Consider the following 19048-nt stretch of genomic DNA (forward strand, 5'->3'; position numbering starts at 1 on the left):
ATTAAAATATTCAATTTAATTTTTTAAAGGAAAGTATTTCTCATATTAATGGAAATATGCCAGCTGCTGAATTCTAAATGTTGACACTTTCTGGAAACTACATGAAACAACAAAGAAAACAAGACAAAACAAAACAAAATGATCCAAAAGCATATATCTTCACCAAAACTTGGAAGCAAAACATAGAGTCAAAACTATATATATATATATATATACGCAGCCAAAATAAACGAGACCAATGAAACCTACATGGGCAGTCGCAAACAGTGCTCAGAACTACAGAATGTGGCAGGACCCTAAATTGGAAGATCTCAAAATCCAACAGTGAACATTCATTCACAGAGGGAGAAAACCTCATCAGAATGCTAACTGTTGTGAGCAACTCTGGGACCTTAAAGGGAGCAATAACTGGGGATGCTATTGGCAAACAATCACAGCTTGTAAAATTACAAATGCATATATTTTTGAATTGAAAATGCCCCTTCAATGAGTTTGGCCTTGTGTGTGTGTGTGTGTGTGTGTGTGTATACATGTGATAGTATCCAAGATTATTCATTGCAACATTGTTAATAATAGCAAAATAATGAAAATGATCTAAGTGTATAATTGAGGACTAGTTCAATAAATGATGGTATATCCATACATTAACATCCTGTACAATTGTAAACAACATATGAGCACTAGTTTTACTTACAAGCATGATGTAGTAATTTCATCAAACTAATCCTCTTGCTGAAAACAATTACTAAAGCTAGTTGGAAAAAAAAAAATCCATTTCAAAGAGTCAAAAAATCAAGTATAGTAGCCAAGAATCAAGGGTCCAAAATTCTAGAGAAGAAAGGAAACATACTGTGGTGAGTTCCATATTCATCTGTTTTGTACATTGGAGGGATTTGACAAGTTACATAATAAGGAATGGAGGCCAAGATAAATCTTTCAGTGGCCTCTATGAGCTGGCAAGACAGAAGTTGGAGTTCTGGCAGCGAAGGTGGTTGACACTTGAGGGGTTCAAGACTACAGAGAATGCAATTCCTGGAGAACATATTTACCATGCAATTTTTCCTCAAAGGCATTTGCTTACTCCTAATCTTCCATATGTAGGGTAAGACACAAGAAATCAAATAAAATGGACAATCTAGGAGGCTAGAGATTGGAGCACAGCATTCAGCAATCTGTAGTAATACAGAATGAAGTTCAGGTCCCATTAGAGTGGAGATGACCTTGTCAACAACCCAGCTTTCATTGAGAACACAGAAAGGCGATACCCTAGGAGTAACTGCTCTAAGGCTGGGAAATAAACTAGCCCTAATACAGCTAGAATCTCAAACTCAACTCTATCAAAGCAATCTGCTCATGGTCTGCCAGTGAAACATTAAATATTCTGAAACCAGGGCCTCTACAGTGTTTCAGGATTTTAAAAAGTCATGTATGAAATAGGACCAAATGCAGGAAAGAAAAAGGATCAAAACCAAACAATAGAAATAGATTCCTTGCAATGCAGATATTGTAATAATCAGCCAAGGAGTATGCAACACTTATTTTTAAATTAATCATATTCTGGGCCATGAAGAATACATCAGCATATCTCAAATAATTGAAAACACATAGTGGAATTAAGCTAGAAGTCAAACAGAAAAAATAGCCAGCAAATTTATAATTGTTTGTAGTTCAGCAATATGCTTTAAGTAACCCATGGAACCAAAAAATAAAAAACAATGAAAATAAGAAAATATTTTAAATTTTATGATAACAAAACATGACACAAAATGTGTTAAATGCTAAGGCAGACTTAAGAGTAAAATATTATATATACACACACACCATATACACTTCAATGCAGATGTTGGAAAAGAATCAAAAATAAGAATGAATAATCTAATCATCTGCTTTAGGAAGCCAAGGAAAATGACAAACTGAAGTTTATTTTTATAGGTGTAAATGCAAATATCAATGAAGTAAAAACAATGCACAAGAGAGAATATTAGAAATAATGGACAGTGAAAACCATTATGAAGAAGACAAATTGGGATGAGTAACACTACTGTTGTTAACGTTTACTATAATGTTACCACAGTTAATCCATGTGGTATTGGCACATTGAAACTGAAAAGAAAATTGAGAAGCAGACTCACACATATAACATTTTTCTCTTTTACAATGAAGGAACCCTTACAACATAGTGGAAAAAAAATGTCTTTTTAGTAAATGGTGCTGAATTATCTCTATATCCATATAGGAAAAGTCAACTTTGACTCCTACTTCACATTATATACATAAAATGAATCCTACCCAGATTGCAGACCTAAATGTGAAAGGTAAAACAAAACTTCTATAAGTTCATAGAGGAAAATATCTTTATGGCATTAAGATAAGTACAAATTTCTTAAGTTGGGCGTAATAAGCACTATTTATAAAGGAATTAAAAATTGGGCTACTTTACAATTTAAGTTTCTGATAAAGATGAGTTTAAGAGAGTAAAGTTGCAAGCCACAGAGTAAGAGAACACATTTATAACAGATATAGCTAATTAAAGATTTGTAATGAAAATATATTAAAAATTCCTATGCAGTTATGCATCACATAACAATATTTTAGTCAATGACAGACTTCATATACAATAGTGGTCCCATAAGATTATAATAGTGTATTTTACTATATCTTATCTATGCTCAGATATGTTTAGATACATACATACTGTGTGTGTTTGTTTTCACACTGCTGATAAAGACATACTCAAGGACTGGGCAATTGACAAAAGAGAGAGGTTTAATGAACTCAGAGTTCCACATGCCTGGGGAGGCCTCACAATCATGGTGGAAAGGAAAAGACACGTCTCACATGGCAGCAGACAAGAGAAGAGAATAAGCGCCAAGGGAAAGGGGTTTCCCCTTATAAAACCATCAGTTCTCATGAGACTTATTCAGTACCATGAGAATAGTATGGGGGGAACCGCCCCCATGATTCAATTATCTCCCACTGGGTCCTTCCCACAATACGAGGGAATTATGGGAGCTACAATTCGAGATGAGATTTGGGTGGGGACACAGTCAAACTCTATCACATACTTTCCATTGTGTTACAATTGCCTACAGTATTCAGTACAGTAATATGCTGTTTAGGTTTGTAGCCTAGGAAAAATAGGCCATATCATATAGCCTAGGTGTATAGTAGGCCTTACCATCTGGATTCCTGTAAGTAGCACATTCTATGATGTTTACACAATGACACAATCACCTAATGATTCATTTCTTAGAATGTATTCTCATCATTAAGGGTCCATGACTGTATTTTTAAAAAGACAAAAATCTAATTAAGAAAAGTCCAAAAAGCTTAATCAGAGTCTACATAAAAGAGGATATCCAAATAATCAATAAACATAACACAAGTGTCTCAATATCACTAGTCATCAGGAAAATCCAATTTATAAGATCAATGATGTTCCACTTCATACCCACCAGAAGTTAAAATTAACAAAACTTACAATAGCAAGTGTTGGCAAGGATCTGGAGCAGCTGGAACACTTATACTCAGTTAATAGAGTGTACATCGGTACAACCAATGTATTAATCCATTTGCATTGCTATAAAGGAATACCTGACACTGAGTAATTTATAAGGAAAATAGGTTTATTTGGCTCACAGTTCTGTGGGCTGTACAACCATGGCACCAGCATCTGCTTAGCTTCTGGTGAGACCCAGGAAACTTCCAATCATGGTGGAAGGCAAAGGGGGAACAGGTGTGTCACATGGTGACAAAGTGAGCAAGAGAGGGAGGGAGGAGGCACCAGGATCTTTTAAACAACCAGATCTAGTGTGAACTAAGAGTGAGAAGTTACTCATTATTGTGAGGACAGCACCAAGACATTCATAAGGGATCCGCCCCCAAGACCCAAACACCTCCCACTAAGCCCATCTCCGACACTGGAGGTCACATTTCAACACGAGATTTGGAGGGAACAAAACATCCAAACCATATCAAGCAGTTAGAAAACTGATACTATCTACTAAAGACGAACATTCTCATACTTGATAAGCCAGCAATTCTACTTATATGTATAATGTGCTCCCCTACTCTGCACACATATAAACGCAGTAAAAGTCACTAACCAGACTGTTTAAAGCAGTGCTATTTTTAATAGACAAAAACTTGAGACACTGTGAATTACCACACATAGTAGAATGTGTAAATAAATTTGTTGGTATATGCATACATGGATAATACAAGACAATGAAAAAAATACTTCTGCGTGAAACAAAATGAATGAGTCTCAAAGGTGTAATGTTGAGGAAAGAAACTGGGTACAAAAAAGATGTTATTTACTATTTCATTCATATGAAAGTCAAAACAATTGAAACAGTTCTTCAATGACAGAAATCATAACAGTGGTTGCCCAGAGGGTATCGACCAGGTGAAGCATGAATGAGGCTTCTGGGGTGGTGTTAATGTTCCATATTTTTATTTCAGTTGTGACTTCATAGATGCATCTAGCTCTACACTTGAGATGTGTGCACTGTACTGTGGGTATGAGATCTATCTATATCTGTATCTACATCTGTTGGTATAAATGAGGAAACTTTGTATATACCTGTATACAGATAATCTAGGATACATTGTTAAGAAAAGAAGGCACTGAATAATGCTTGTAATATGTAACACTTGTGTAAGAAAAATAAACAATAAAAATATATTTTTGTTTCCATTTGTATTTTCATGAGACCCTATAAACATGCTTAGCCTTAGAAAGTGTAGGAGTGAATGGGAAACCGAGGCAACAGAGATGAAGTTAAAGGACACTTTCCGTGTCCATTTATAATACCATTTTGATTTTGAATGAAGTTAACATTCCTAATTTTAAAAATATTCTTTGATACATATACGTTCCAAAGATGAAAATAATTTGTTTGCTTGCTACATTGTTCCTCAAAATTGCTAGAATGCAGTTATGTTTCCCTTTTCTATAAAGCATTGCTTCCTTTGTGAGGAACGTACCTTTCATTCAGATCATCCATTTAGATAAGTTCAACTGTGCCCATGATTACATCAAATATATTAAATAGTTTCTCACTGAGTTGTGTGTGTGAGTGCACAGAGACACAGAGGGAGAGAGAGAGAGAAAGAGAGATGCTTCTTTCCTAGGCAAACACCATACACTAAATGTTTTAATGTTTTGAGATGCTTCCTTTAGTGTTTATTTTAACACTACCTTTGCTAACTTAGATTGCCGGAATACCTTCAGATATTTTACTGAGTGCTCAACCCTTGGTGTTGTCTTGGGGTACATGAGTCACTTTTCCATCTCAGCTGTCATTCAGAGTATCACTTTTCCACAGGCCTCTTATATGTTCCATGTATTCTGATTCAGTCACTTGAAGGACATTCTGCTGTCATTGATTTATAGTAATTGTGAAAATGACACAAAACTAAATTTTTTAAATGCAAAATTGTTTTTGTCAGTGGTAATGTTCCCATTTTTATATTTGGTTCGTGTAGCTCTGATTTTTATTTGCTGCTTTGGCTGATGCCACTTGGCAACACTAGGTCTTCAATGCAGGTTGCATTTGGATCATTTAATAACAAAACTGGAAGGAAATTTGAAAGATCTTAGCAATAATACCACTTTACAAGGTACTTTTCCATAATATTCCTCGCCAAAGATGAAAGTCCTTTTGCTGCTGTAGCACTTCTATTTTCATTTGGAGATGAAGCATTGAAGGACAGAGAAGATAAATGACCAGAGTTACTCCTAGAGTTAAAGCCTGACCTTGGGTTTGTGGACCCCTCATCCGGTGGGCTCTCCACCACGGCACGGGTTTTCTGAAAAGACATCTGGCCTGGCAGAGCTACTCAGAGGCATGGAGTATTCTACTGACCTACCATTGTTATTTAAGAGAATTTGGGATGGGGTGGGTAAAAAAAATAGTACTAATGACTTAACACAAGTACTAAACTCATGCTAATAGTTCAATAAGAAGCATAGATAAGTGAAATGATGACATTGTAGAGGGCAAACGGCCTGGAGCTGGATGTGGCTATATGAGAAACGAAGAATTTCCTTCTTTTTGCTATCACTGCTTTGCTAACATGTGTTTCTTACTGGAACTTGTATGACTCAAATACTAATATGTAATAATTCACTTCATCAATTATTCTGAGCTCTTCTTTAGAGTTCAAGTATGTTTTACAATTATTTGTCTTCTTATTTTATTAACCTGAATCTTCGGAAACCTGAATTTAAAGAAGTTGCTTTTGCTTTCTTCTTATTTGGGGCACATTTTTTTTTTTTAAATGACTAATGATTTTCAATAGTTGGATAGTTTGGGAAAATAAAGGTCTCTATTTTATACACAAAGGAAAGCATCTACAGTAATAACTAAATGTTTTATGGGCATATATGATTAATAAGGGGGAAAGGAAAGGTAAAGGGTAGTGCTGATATAATCCTGAAATGAATAGAGCAAAGAATGTTGCAAGGAGGCCAGCTCCTGGGAAGTCGTGCTGAGCTTCCATTTCTTAATTAGTTTGCAAATAACAAAGGGAAGCTTTTATGATGGTGACGATATCATATGGAGTCACAAAGGGCAGGAAGGATATGAATAGGATTAGAAAAAGATTTGAGCTCTCAATTCCATTGGTTCTGCTGCTAACTAACAATGTGCCTCTGGGCCTGCCACCTAAACTCTCTGACATTTATTTTCTTTACTCTAAAGCAAGTGAATGCAACACACTCTTAAGGCACTTTTCAGCTTTCAAGTAGGAAAAAAGACAAGTCTTTCCATAGGGTGTTACATCTCTATCACCGATTATAATTTGCAAGATGGATTTGGGGATACTGGAAAAATAAGCCAATATTTGTAATAATACCCTGAAAACTGAAGAACAATTGGGAGTTACTTCATCAAGGTTCTAGGCCTGGTTTTGAAGTAGTCAGTTACTTTGGGCAAATTTTCACGTTTCTCTAAGGATTAGTTTCATTTTCTGTATGTGCCACTTGACATATATGGACATTGAGTTTTCTATCAGCAATATTTGTTATCTCTTTGCTTTTTTCTCCAGAAAAATTACTCAAGGGTGCAAGTTAAATCTCTAAAATATACAGTATCTCAATACCAGTTTCTAAAATATTTCTGCAAGAAGTTGAGAAGTTTTGAAAAGATATGCCAGAATGAGCCATCATACAGGTGCTTTTGCTAGGGTTCATTAAAGAAAAAAAAAACTTGCCCTATTTGAATAATGATTTATCAGGCTTTAAGAAATCTAAACATAAATCAAAAACCTTGGGAAAAATCAATTCTTATTTTCAGATCTTTATTTATTAAGAGGGGATGAAGAGTGGGTAAAAGCAGGGATGTAATGGGAGTAGTGTATACCAATTGTGCAAAATAACTAAAACAATTATGAAATACTTACATATTCCTGGCCAGTATAACTTGAATTATGAATGAACCATTAAAGACAAAGATTCTTAATCAACCTTTTATCTTTTCCTTTTAAAATGCAAGGCATCAAACTTGAAAGAGTTATAACTATTTTATTTGATGGTAACATACAAACAAATGACAGTTTAGATAATATTTTAAAAGTGCTATGATCATTGTAACTTTAATCAGATAAAACGTAATTAGTATTAACATCGTTTACATTATAGCTGATTTGTCTAAATTCTAATCACAATAAAATATGTCATGTTTTATCTCATCAAATAGTTTTTATATTGAGAGTGAAGGAAACAGTAAAACAGAGGAAAAATTAGTGCCATATTCAAAAGCATTACTTCAGAAATTTACTTTAATATCATATTTATATTAAAATATTTCATTTGTCTCCATGATATTTCTATGAGATATTAGACTGTTTGTCGCTATATCCCTATTTTACTCATGGAGAAACAAACATAGTATGTTTAGTAAATTTTTCAGGTCACTCACTATGTCAGAATAGCACTGGGAATATAATTTATTATATTTTTCTTATACAATCCAGCACCTAACACAGTGCCCTAAAAGAGTAAGTATTCAATAAACAGTCATTGAATGAAAGAATGGGCAAACCATTCTGCTCTATGAAATCTAAAACATCTATCGCATTTGCTATTTCTTTACTCAGTAAATTGAGCAGGCTGGAGGAGCAGTTGAGCAATCAACTTTATCCACTCTCCTACCCACAAGTTTAGATTGTCACCTGAAGGGGCTTTGCAAGATGGTACTGCCTGGTCTTTCCTGAAATTATGCACTTCCAGGATGTCCCACATTCCCCATAGAGTCATTGATCTGGTTCATGTAACACTGGCTTTTGTGGTGTGAATGAGGTCCACCAGCTTCTGGCGGAGGCCAAATATCCATTATTAGTAATGAACATATTACTGATACCTAGCCTAATGATTTTTAGTGAAACCGTTTTATATCTTGGTCCTAAAGAACCATAGTTAGTGGCAATCCTTGAAAATAAATCATTCGGCTAGTATTGGCTCTGTCTTTCTCAGGCCTTGCTGATGATAATTACAACGCTAGAAAGGATAACTCAATTTATTTCCTGAGTTAATTTGTCATAAGTTCAGCCGCAACTGTAAACATGATAAAAGTCACAGAGACATGACTTTTAGAGTTGATAAAAACAATGTGGTAAAGAACACGAGTATTTATATTACTAGGAATATGACAAAAACGTAACAGTCATTCCCAGTGAAGCACTGTCATGTAGATTAAAAATTGTTATCCATGTCATTGGCACTGATGACCAGTTACCTAAAATACAAGTAAGACATCTCATGAAGACATTTAAGGCTAAAATGAATTCCTTAAACTTTAATGGCATTCACATTTTGCCATTATGAGAAAGAAAACATTTTATTTCACAGAAAGAATATATTAAAGTGAAATGAAAATACCTTTACATCTGTCACCCAAATTTAGTGATTGATCTAAAATTTCACCCAGGTGACATTTTTATTAGGACACAGTCTGGAGAAATTTCAGAATTCTACATCTCATTTGCTAATATTTTAAACAAATGATTCACCAGACCTGCCTAACTGAATGGTGTATTTCCACTGGACTGAATGTCCTAATTATCATTCAAGACATATCTTAAAGATTTATCAAGCATTTATTCTCCATCTTACCATGTCTAAAGCTCAGAGATATTTTGAGCTCTAAAAGAGTATCACAAGAAATTAATAGCAGTCTGTAGTACAACTGCTACCCATTCTTAGAGCAAAGCCACAACTAAAATAGAAATAGACATAAATAAAATAAAATCATTAAGCATCAACTTATTGGGTAAATTAAGTTTAGATACCCATATGATGCAAAAAAGTCACTTTTATATAAGCTTTCCCATCTTTTAAACTTAGAGCACAGTCTGTGTTGTCATTAAAAAAATAATAGCTAACTGAAGCCAGGAATTCCATTTTGTAATTGTGTCAATTATTTTAAAGACACCATTATTAAGTAAACTTTGAATTAGCTTGTGTACAACCTTATAGTGATTGGAGATAAGATAAATACAAGCACCACAGCAAACACACATAACAGATTCTGGAGACTTAGACCCTTAAACATGTCTGCTCATCACTCAATCCATTTGGCCACCTTTTCTGTCCACACCAGGCCAAAGAGCAATATGTTTTCACAGAAACTCTCTGGGTTGCATAATCTTAATTGCCTGAACCATTGTGGACAAAATATCTCATTTTAAAAATCTTAAAGCACTTGTAAGGGTCATACTGTGTGTTTACTGTCCTTGTTGCTTCTGTCCCGGAGAATTTGCTTGGCCAGAGCTCTCTCCAGGGCGGGGTGCAGGAGTGAAAGGAAACTGAAATCCATAGCCATTGTACCCATCCAAGTAGACACACTGGAAGAAACTGATGGGACCTGAGGAACAGAGTATGACAATTTGTTAAAACATGCAGAACATGAGTGAAAAAGCACAGTGAGGCAGTACAGTGCGGCAGATAAGGTCACAGATTCTGCCATCAGCCTCTGTAGCTGTTGGCAAGTTACTAAACCTCGTTGTGTCTTGGAGTCTTCATGTATAAAATCAAAACAACGAAAACCTCACAGAAATATTATGACAGTTAAACGAGTTACTTGTGCTCTTAAAATTCCTCCTGGTACACAATAAGCCTTTAATAAGTGATAATAAAAATGGCCTGGCAGAGAAAGTCAAAGTTCTGATCATATAGACATCTGTTGATATACATAGCAATCACAGAGACATAGTCACAGGTTTCAAAACATGAGCTTATCAATATGCAAAACAACAGACTCTGTGTGTGTGTGTGTGTGTGTGTGTGTGTGTGTGTGTGCATGTTTTATGATGTCACAGAGAGGTGGCTGCCAACATCTAGAAGTTTTGTTTGCCCTTACTTTAGAGGCAAGAACTTTCCTAAGGTGGTTTGATTGCTCTTTAAGCAACCAAGGTAGCAGCCAGGTAGCAGCTCTGAGCAGAAAGCAAAACAGGAAAGTTAATGGAATGTGGTGCAAGTAAGGATTCTGGACTCAGTAAGCCGGTACTCTCAGGTAGCAGCTTTGGTAAAAGAAGGCAGGTTTAGCATCTCCTCACAATTTTGGGTGCCAGATTTCCAGTGTTTTCTATCCTACCCATTGGCATTCTGTCACCCAACCATAGATTTTTGCAGAAGGCCAGGAAAGAAAAATGATAATTAAGGCTAGTGGTGTGCGGGAGATAAGGAAGATGGCCCAATCTATACGAGACTAGGGGTTTATGAAGTAGAATAAAGCAAAGGATAGGAAAAAGGAAGCTGGAGATGCAACCAGGCAGTATTCTGATTCCATTTCCATGGGTCACTGAGTTTTCAGGGATGATAATAGTTTGAAGAATCTTGAATTTAGTTCTCTTTTCCAATGCATCTCATCTGGAATGATTTCTCTTTTCTTCTATCTTCAAACCGAAGCAATAATACAACTCCCCTCTCTTCAAGTTTGTGGAGGTTATGGGGGCTTGGGAGTTAGGCAGGCTACAAGAGGGACAGTAGTAAAGCCAGCCCTGCACGAGGAGGAATGGCAACCCAGTGCTAAAAGTAGAAGGGCCCATCGATGACAGGCTGCCTTCCAGCTGCTTATCAGAAGTGGACACTGTTCTGACACATTTATTTAGTTGATGTTGAATAAGCTGATAAAATATTATTATGACTGCAAATATCAGAGCTTACATTAAAGGTTCATGAGTATCAGGCTATAGAACTGCCTTATTGTAAGTTGAAGATAGCAAATATCATTTTGATGCAATAGATCCCCCCAATGAAGTTAGAATATTTGACACCATTTTACTAAAAGTATTTGTGTTTTGTTTTTAATTAAAATTTTTACTTCAAAATAATTGTAGATTCACATGTAATTGTAAGAATTAATACAGAAAGATCCCACATGTCTTCACCTAGTTTCCCTCAGTAGTAACATATTGTAAAACCATAGAACAATATTCCAACCAGGAAACTGGCATTGACACAATTCACCTATCTCATTGAATTATATTTTAATAGTTATTTATAAATATGAGATTTCAAATGTTTATGTGACATAGCCACAAATTATTACCAGTAGGTTAATAATTGGGAAAGTGTTGCCATATAAAGTGAAAATATGTCCAGATTGACCTATAATTCTTTTTCTTATGGATTTTGTAATATTACTCAAAAGTTTCATAAGACTCTGCTTATTTCCCTATATTTCTCACAACCTTATTATATGAAGGATTATAATAAGTGTCTTATCTACTGCACTAGTTCCAGCATCCAAAGAAGTACTTGGAACACAGTAGGCGTTCAGTATCTGTCTAATGAATCACCTATTAGTACCGAGCAGGAGGCATTTGCTATTTTAAGGGCATTTTAGTAATTTCCTGCACAAATACATCCAAGAAGCACTGGAGAATCAAGAAACATCATTTCTTCAGACAAATATCTAGCTCTTTACTTTAAAAGCATTCTGTGAAAGAAACTTCAGTTATACCTATTTCAAAATTGCTTCCTTTACGCTGTTCTGCAATGACGTTAATGCATATGTAGATTCAAAATTTATTGCTTTACCATATGAACAAAAATGTCTAATTTGGAAGAACCAAAATAATGAGAAACTTGGGCATTGAATTTTGTAACTGCATATGAATATTGATTGGATTCCAAAATAAATGATCCCAAAGATTGAATATTTAGAATCTACCATATATCTAGAAAAATCAAAAAGAATCTTGAATCTTAGAAGTGAGTTTCCAAGCAATCGAATTGCTAAAACCTATTTCTTCATTTTTTTTCTACCTGATATAAAAAAATTTGGCATATTACTTCAGCTGTCCTATTATAAAGCAGACGGTAACACACATTTAAGCATAGATTCAGCCATAGTACTAAGGATCAAAAATATGCAGAAGGATTTGCGATAAATGCCACTTCAATCATTACTTGTAACTCTTCCAACTATGTGCCTCTTGCCTAACACAAAAGTGCTACGCTTCTCTTTAAAATATAAATGACCTACTTTAATGTTATTCTTCATGTCTATGCTAAAAATTTTCTTCTTCGAATACTGGTCTTAAAAGAGTTTAACATTTTTACATAGATGTAGCATCTTTAATATAGAATGATTTATTACTTTTAATCTCATTACAAACTTACTTTTCTGCTTCTTTGTTGAAGACACGTCTTCAGTTTCTTCTACTGGATAAAAAAAAATGAAAGTAAATAACTTGTACATTTACAGCTATTATATAAATATGTATGGGACTGAGAATGTCTAAACAGGAGCACACTGTGAAAGAAACAGGAGTTACTCTTTTTATAGTATACCCCAGATTTGTACACAGATTCTATTAATATTTTCACTATAAAATTTGACAGGCAAGAGCCAGAGATAGAAAGGGAGCCCATGAAAAAAAAATGGCATGCTGCAAACAATTGTTTAAATAGGAAAACTGGCCCTGATGTGTCACATATTAACTAATGAGGATAGTTGACATGCATCCCTTTCCTGAGAAGAGATCTTTGATGCTCAGAGTTACAATTTGGTAAGGGTAAAATCTGGCTAAAGATGACCATTTTAGTCAAAATAATTCCAAATTTGGAGGGACATATGTTTTTCATGATCATCCTTGCCATGAAAGTAGAGCAGCAGCCCACTATCCTGCATTCTTCCCTTTTTACATCTGATTCACTGACTATTTATTTTTGCTGTAGCAATATACATCACAAGTTTATGTAGTGTTGGATAACTTGGAACTATTCCTTTGAATCCCTTTCTTCTGATTAGAAGTTCTTAACTGGTATCCATGAATGGGGTTTTGGGGGGTTTTCTATAAAACATTGAAATAGTAAGTTGTGAGAGAGAGAGAGAGAGAGAGTGTGTGTGTGTGTGTGTGTGTGTTTGTGTGTATATGTATGTTAGTGTGTGTGTTTCATAGAAAGTTAGGTTTATAGATCTTATCAATTTTTCAATTGGTTCTAGAGCTGTTCCCCTCAGAGTGTGATCTATGTACCAGTAGTTTCAGCATCACTTGATTCATTCATATAAATTCAGATTTTTAGGTTTTAACTCAGACATTTAATTCTAAGGAGACCTACAGTTGATCTGTACGAACATTAAAGTTTTAGAAGCACTGGTCTATGAGTAGAAAACCTATTAGGGTGGCTATTCTTAATTCAATTTACATATATATATTATATTATACATATTATATATATATAGTATTCAGAAAAGTATCTTAATTCAAGTGTAAATCTTAACTTTTATTTCATAAGGTACCCGTCCTGTGTGTCTTTCTCAAAGCACTGTTTTCCACATTGTAGTTAATTTTGGGCAATGGCAAAGAATTTATACTTTGTTGGCTAGAACAATGCTTAGGCAAATTCTTATTGCCTGCAGACAAATTTAGAAGTGGAAGAGAAAATACTTGTTTTTTATATGCCAACTATATACCTGACAAAGGTCTAATACCCAGGATCTATAAAGCACTTAAACAAATTTACAAGAAAAAAGCAAACCACCCCATTACAAAGTGGTCAAAGGACATGAACAGATACTTTTCAAATGAAGACATACATTCAATCAACAAGTGTATGAAGAAAAGCTCAACATCACTACTCATTAGAGAAATGCAAATCAAAACTACAATAAGATAACATCTCACACCAGTAAGCATGACTATTATGAAAAAGTCAAAAACATATGTTGGTGAGCTTGCAGAGAGAAGGGAACACTTACAGACTGTTGGTGGGTGTGTGTATTAGTTCAACTATTGTGGATAGCTGAATATCCACATTGATGACAGTGTGGTGATTCCTCAAAGAGCTAAAAACAGAACTATCACTCAAATCAGCAATTCCATTGCTGGGTAGATACACAGAGGAATATAAATCATTCTATCATAAAGACACATGCATACATACATTCATTGTGGCACTATTCCCAATAGCAAAGACATGGAATCAACCTAAATGCCAATCCATGGTAGACTGGATAAAGAAAATGTGGTACATATATACCATGGAATACTGTGCTACCATAAAAAAGAACAAGATTGTGTCCTCTGTAGGAACATGGATAGAGCTGGAGGTCATTATCCTTAGCAAACTAATGCAGGAACAGAAATCCATATATTGCATATTCTTACTTATAAGTGGGAGCTAAATAATGAGAAAACATGAACAAAAAGAGTGGAGCAACAGACACTGAGGCCTATGCAAGGGCTGAGAGAGGAAGGAGAAAGAGGATCCGAAAACATAACTAATGGAGAGTACTATTGATCTGTACAACCAACCCCCATGACACGAGTTTACCTATATAACAAACCTACACATGTACCCCTAAACCTAAAATAAAAGTTCTTTTTTTTTTTTAAGATAATACCTTTTTTAATACCAGACCATAATGAAGAAGCCAAGAACCTTTCAGAACAAAAATCAAGTCAGCTGAAGTCCTCACTCTACAGATGGAGAAATTTTGTCCTGGAAAATCTTTATGAAGGTCATATATCTGGAGACTGCAGGTTTTTCTGATTGCCTGTCCTCTGGCTTGGGCTGGAAGAGTGCAGGGGTTGAGTCCTACCTTCCATTTCTCCCTCCCTCCCTCCCTTCTTCCTTCCCTCCCTCCCTCCCTCCTTTCCTTCCTTTCTTCCTTCCTTCCTTCCTTCCTTCCTTCCTTCCTTCCTTCCTTCCTTCCTTCCTTCCTTCCTTCCTTCCTTCCCTCCTTCCTTCCTTCCTTCCTTCCTTCCTTCCTTCCTGATGGTGATGCTAATATAGGTGACTCGTGTCAAGTCTTCTTGATAAAATCATGGTATTCTTGTAATTCTTGATGGAATAGTGATTTTGAAGTATTATTCCCGTAGATTGGCCAATAAATGCATCTGATAATTGAAAATAAATCAATACCCAACTAGAGTCTTTAATATGTGAAAAGATGTATATATTCTAAATAAAGTTAAAAAGCTGTTTGTTTTAAAAATAAGCCTACCATGTAAACGTTGCCTAGAAAAGCTGAGGACTAGATCAAGAATAGCTAGGAAAAAAATAAAGACAGATAAAAACCTTATAGATTTGAGAGAAAACTTGTAAATGATCCAAAGACAGCAAACTCACCTTTAGCTTTCTTTGAAGCGGGTACATCTTCAACATCTTCTAGAGTACAGAAAAAAGGCACATAGAATCACAGTCAATTTTTCAGTTTTCACAAAGAGGAAGTATTGTATTTAAAGGTTTTTAAGAGTCACAAGATCCCTGAATCTACAAACTCAGCACCTACAGTCTCCATAAATAAAAGCTTTATGACCAAAACAGGCACTTCTCTGACATGGAGAGAGGATGTGGAGAAAATGATGAGTGCTGCACTATGATAATCAGGCTGGCAAAGGTTACTTAGAGAAAAGGCCTGTGGTGACCTCCAACACCCACCCCCAGGTTTCCCTCCTCCTCTGACTCCTAAAGCTCCTTGCAAAAATCATAATCACTTATAGAATTTAGGAAGTTAAGGTAAATGGATTCACACATACAGGCTAGATAAAGAGATCGGTGTCTACCCACACAATTTATTAGCAGATTGATTAGATTTGAGCCTCTTCGACAATTCTAAAAAGCCCAGAAACAAACCCATGCATATACATGGGTCAACTAATCTTTGAAAAATGTACCAAGAATAAACAATGGGGGGAATATAGTCTCTTCAATATACGCTGTTGGGAAAACTGGATATCTATATGCAAAACAATGAAAGTGGACCTTTATCTTTCACCACCCCAAAATCAATTCAAAATGGATTTAAAGACTTAAATGTAAAATCTGAAACACTTTTAAAAGTAAACGTCGGGGAAGAGCTTCTTAACATTGGTCTTCGCAATGATTTTATGAATCTGACACTAAAAGTATAGGCAACAAAAGCAAAAATAAACATTGGAACTACATCACACTAAAACGTTTATGTACAGCAAAAGAAAAAATGAACAAAATGAAAAGGCAAATTATGAAATGGGAGAAAATATTTGCAAGCTATTTATCAAAAGGAGATTAATACCTAAAATATACAAGACATTGATACAACTCAATAGCAAAAAAAACAAATAAATGAGCAAAGGACCTGAACAGACACTTTTCTAAAGACTATACAAATGACCAACAGGCACGTGAAAAGATGCCTTATGTTATTAATTATCATGAAATGAAATAAAACCACAATGAGATACCACCTCATATCTGTTAGAATAGTGATTATCAAAAAGTCAAATAAGATGTGTTGGTGAGGATTTAAGAGAAAAGGGAACTCCTGTACACTGTTGATGAGAATGTAAATTGATATTGCCATTATGGAAAGTAGTATGGAGGTTCCTCAAAAATTTGTTTATTTATTTATTTATTTCGCCACTAGACAATAGTCATCCTCAACATATTTAAGAAGTAGTTACCATATGATCCAGCAATTTCACCTCTGGGTATATATCCAAATATATATCAAGTATATTGTATGCTTGAAACTTTCTAAGAGAGTACATCTTAAATGTTCTCACCACACACACACACACACACACACATACACACACACATACATACACACACATACACACACACACATACACATACACACACACACATACACACACACACAGAATGGTGGTAACTATGTGAGGTGATGGCTATGTTGATTAGCTTGATGTTGGTAATTATTTCATAATGTATATGTAGATCAAAATATCATATTGTATATAAAATATATATATATAATTTTTATTTGTCACTTATACCTCAATAAATTAGTGGGGAAAGGAAGATACTACATTTGAACTAAAGCTCAAATACGTATACAATGACTCTTAAGTTGTATTGTGTAAATCACTTGGTCTTTTCTGCATTCAACTTACAAGCACATATTGGAATAATGTGGAAGTAGTTTTAAGTCAGGTAATTCTAATGCAATATAATGGAATTATGCTTTAATTTTTAACATTTGAAATTATCTGAAAGAAGGTCAGTTTTGTATTTTTTATTTAGATTTTGCATACCAACTGTTCACTAATAAATGAAAAACGGGTAAGATAGGGTCAGCATGCAAATTTCCTCTAATAGGAAGGCAATGTGACCTTTATAGAAAAATGTTATTATGTAGAAGAACATAACAGAAAAAGAATGAAAATTACTAGAATATTTTTAATATATATTATTAAAGTTTAGTTCTGATCAGTTTTAAATAATATTTAAACATATGTTTAATTAGATTAAATACCGGATAAAATGACCATGGTCTTGAACTGCTTAATCAACAGCTATAAATAATAGAACAGTACAAACTGTTACATGATGTTGTGAAATAACTTAATGTGTATATTTTAAAAATGATTTCAGTTCCTAAACAAATCAAGTAATATCTTAATTGTGTAATAAGAGCCTACTAATTTCTATGAAAGATCTGTAAAAAAATAAAATGAGGCAAAATCCGTGTCCACAAGGAACATATATTTTATTTTTGTAGATTATAGCACACTTGAAACTTATTCTTTGGGTCCGTTTATTACCACTAGAAAAATAAATACAAGTGGAAGGAATGAAGACCTCCGTGTCTTCAAATTCTGTATTCTGATCCAGCATCAACTGGCTATAAGTGATAAAATCTGGCAAGAGTTGAGTCACATGTCAATCGCTCAGGAGACAGAAGCACAAGAAAGTCAAGCTAGGACAGTTGCTACAGAGATGCAATTTCTGTGGAAGTGACTTAGCAGCAAAAGTTTACTGAACTAGGAATAAAATTCAAGAAAGGAATAAGGCACTTACTGTCCGCGTATTCTTACAACTTGCACATTGAGTGAGTGGTAGTTTTTACAAAACAAATATTTGACTCTGAAAAGGTAGAATCATGGCAGTGAAAGGAATGTCAAATGTGCCAATGAAATTTTAAAGAGTGACCTACTTTTGTGGGACAGACAGTCAGGAAAATGGTTAATGAAGGAAATAAAATTTGAAATGGGACTTGTAATATTTTGAATAAGGAGATGCCAAAATTAAAGTGAGGGCAACAATAAGAAAAAAGGCTACAGACAGCAAAAGACAGAGATATTCAGAGAGTAGAGGGAATGTTTTGGAAAAGTTGGATAAGATTATCATGTGGAACATCTTATACATCAGGCTAAGTACCCTCAACTGAATTTCACAGCTAGTAAAAGTTGCTCAAGAGATAAATAATGTTTTAGAGATGTAATTGGTAGAAATAAATAAGACCAGAGCATGAGAAAGTGAATGCAGAGAATGATTTGGAAAGTATTCTAATAGCACAGAAACAATACATTCTCCAAGTAAGAGTCAATGAAGGAGTTAAATACAAAAAAGGCTTTGCCAAAAGAATGAAATAGAATTAAATACAAGTAAGCACAAGAGATTAGTACTATAAGGAATATTAGGATATGTTATCTGAGTCTGGAGAAAGACAGTGGTGCCACTCCCAACTACAATGAAATCCCTAGGGGACATTGATATTTGCTGGGTATAATGAAAAGTTCAATTTTCTATGGGTTGAACCGTGGTGCTAGGCCAGTCACGAAGTTGCAAATGCTTAGTAGGAAA

At 34.7% G+C, this 19048-nt stretch overlaps 1 protein-coding gene across 28 annotated transcripts in view; it reads right to left on the reverse strand.

Annotated features, from left to right (window-relative positions):
• Window positions 1–7508: 7508 nt before the first annotated feature.
• The window catches only part of TRDN (triadin), a 410920-nt gene continuing 399380 nt past the window's right edge, over window positions 7509–19048 (reverse strand). For 21 of the 28 annotated variants that reach the window (XM_077999343.1, XM_077999340.1, XM_077999352.1 and 18 more), the window contains 3 exons: window positions 15587–15625; window positions 12632–12673; window positions 7509–9869 (listed from right to left, as the gene is read on the reverse strand). In XM_077999343.1, coding sequence (XP_077855469.1) covers window positions 9730–9869; window positions 12632–12673; window positions 15587–15625 — 221 coding nt within the window. In that variant the 3' untranslated portion in view covers window positions 7509–9729. The remainder of the gene's footprint in view (window positions 9870–12631; window positions 12674–15586; window positions 15626–19048) is intronic. The other 7 variants (XM_077999335.1, XM_077999338.1, XM_077999329.1 and 4 more) reach the window with 3 other exon arrangements.

The sequence above is a fragment of the Macaca mulatta genome, chromosome 4 (assembly GCF_049350105.2).
Source record: "Macaca mulatta isolate MMU2019108-1 chromosome 4, T2T-MMU8v2.0, whole genome shotgun sequence".
NCBI lineage: Eukaryota > Metazoa > Chordata > Mammalia > Primates > Cercopithecidae > Macaca > Macaca mulatta.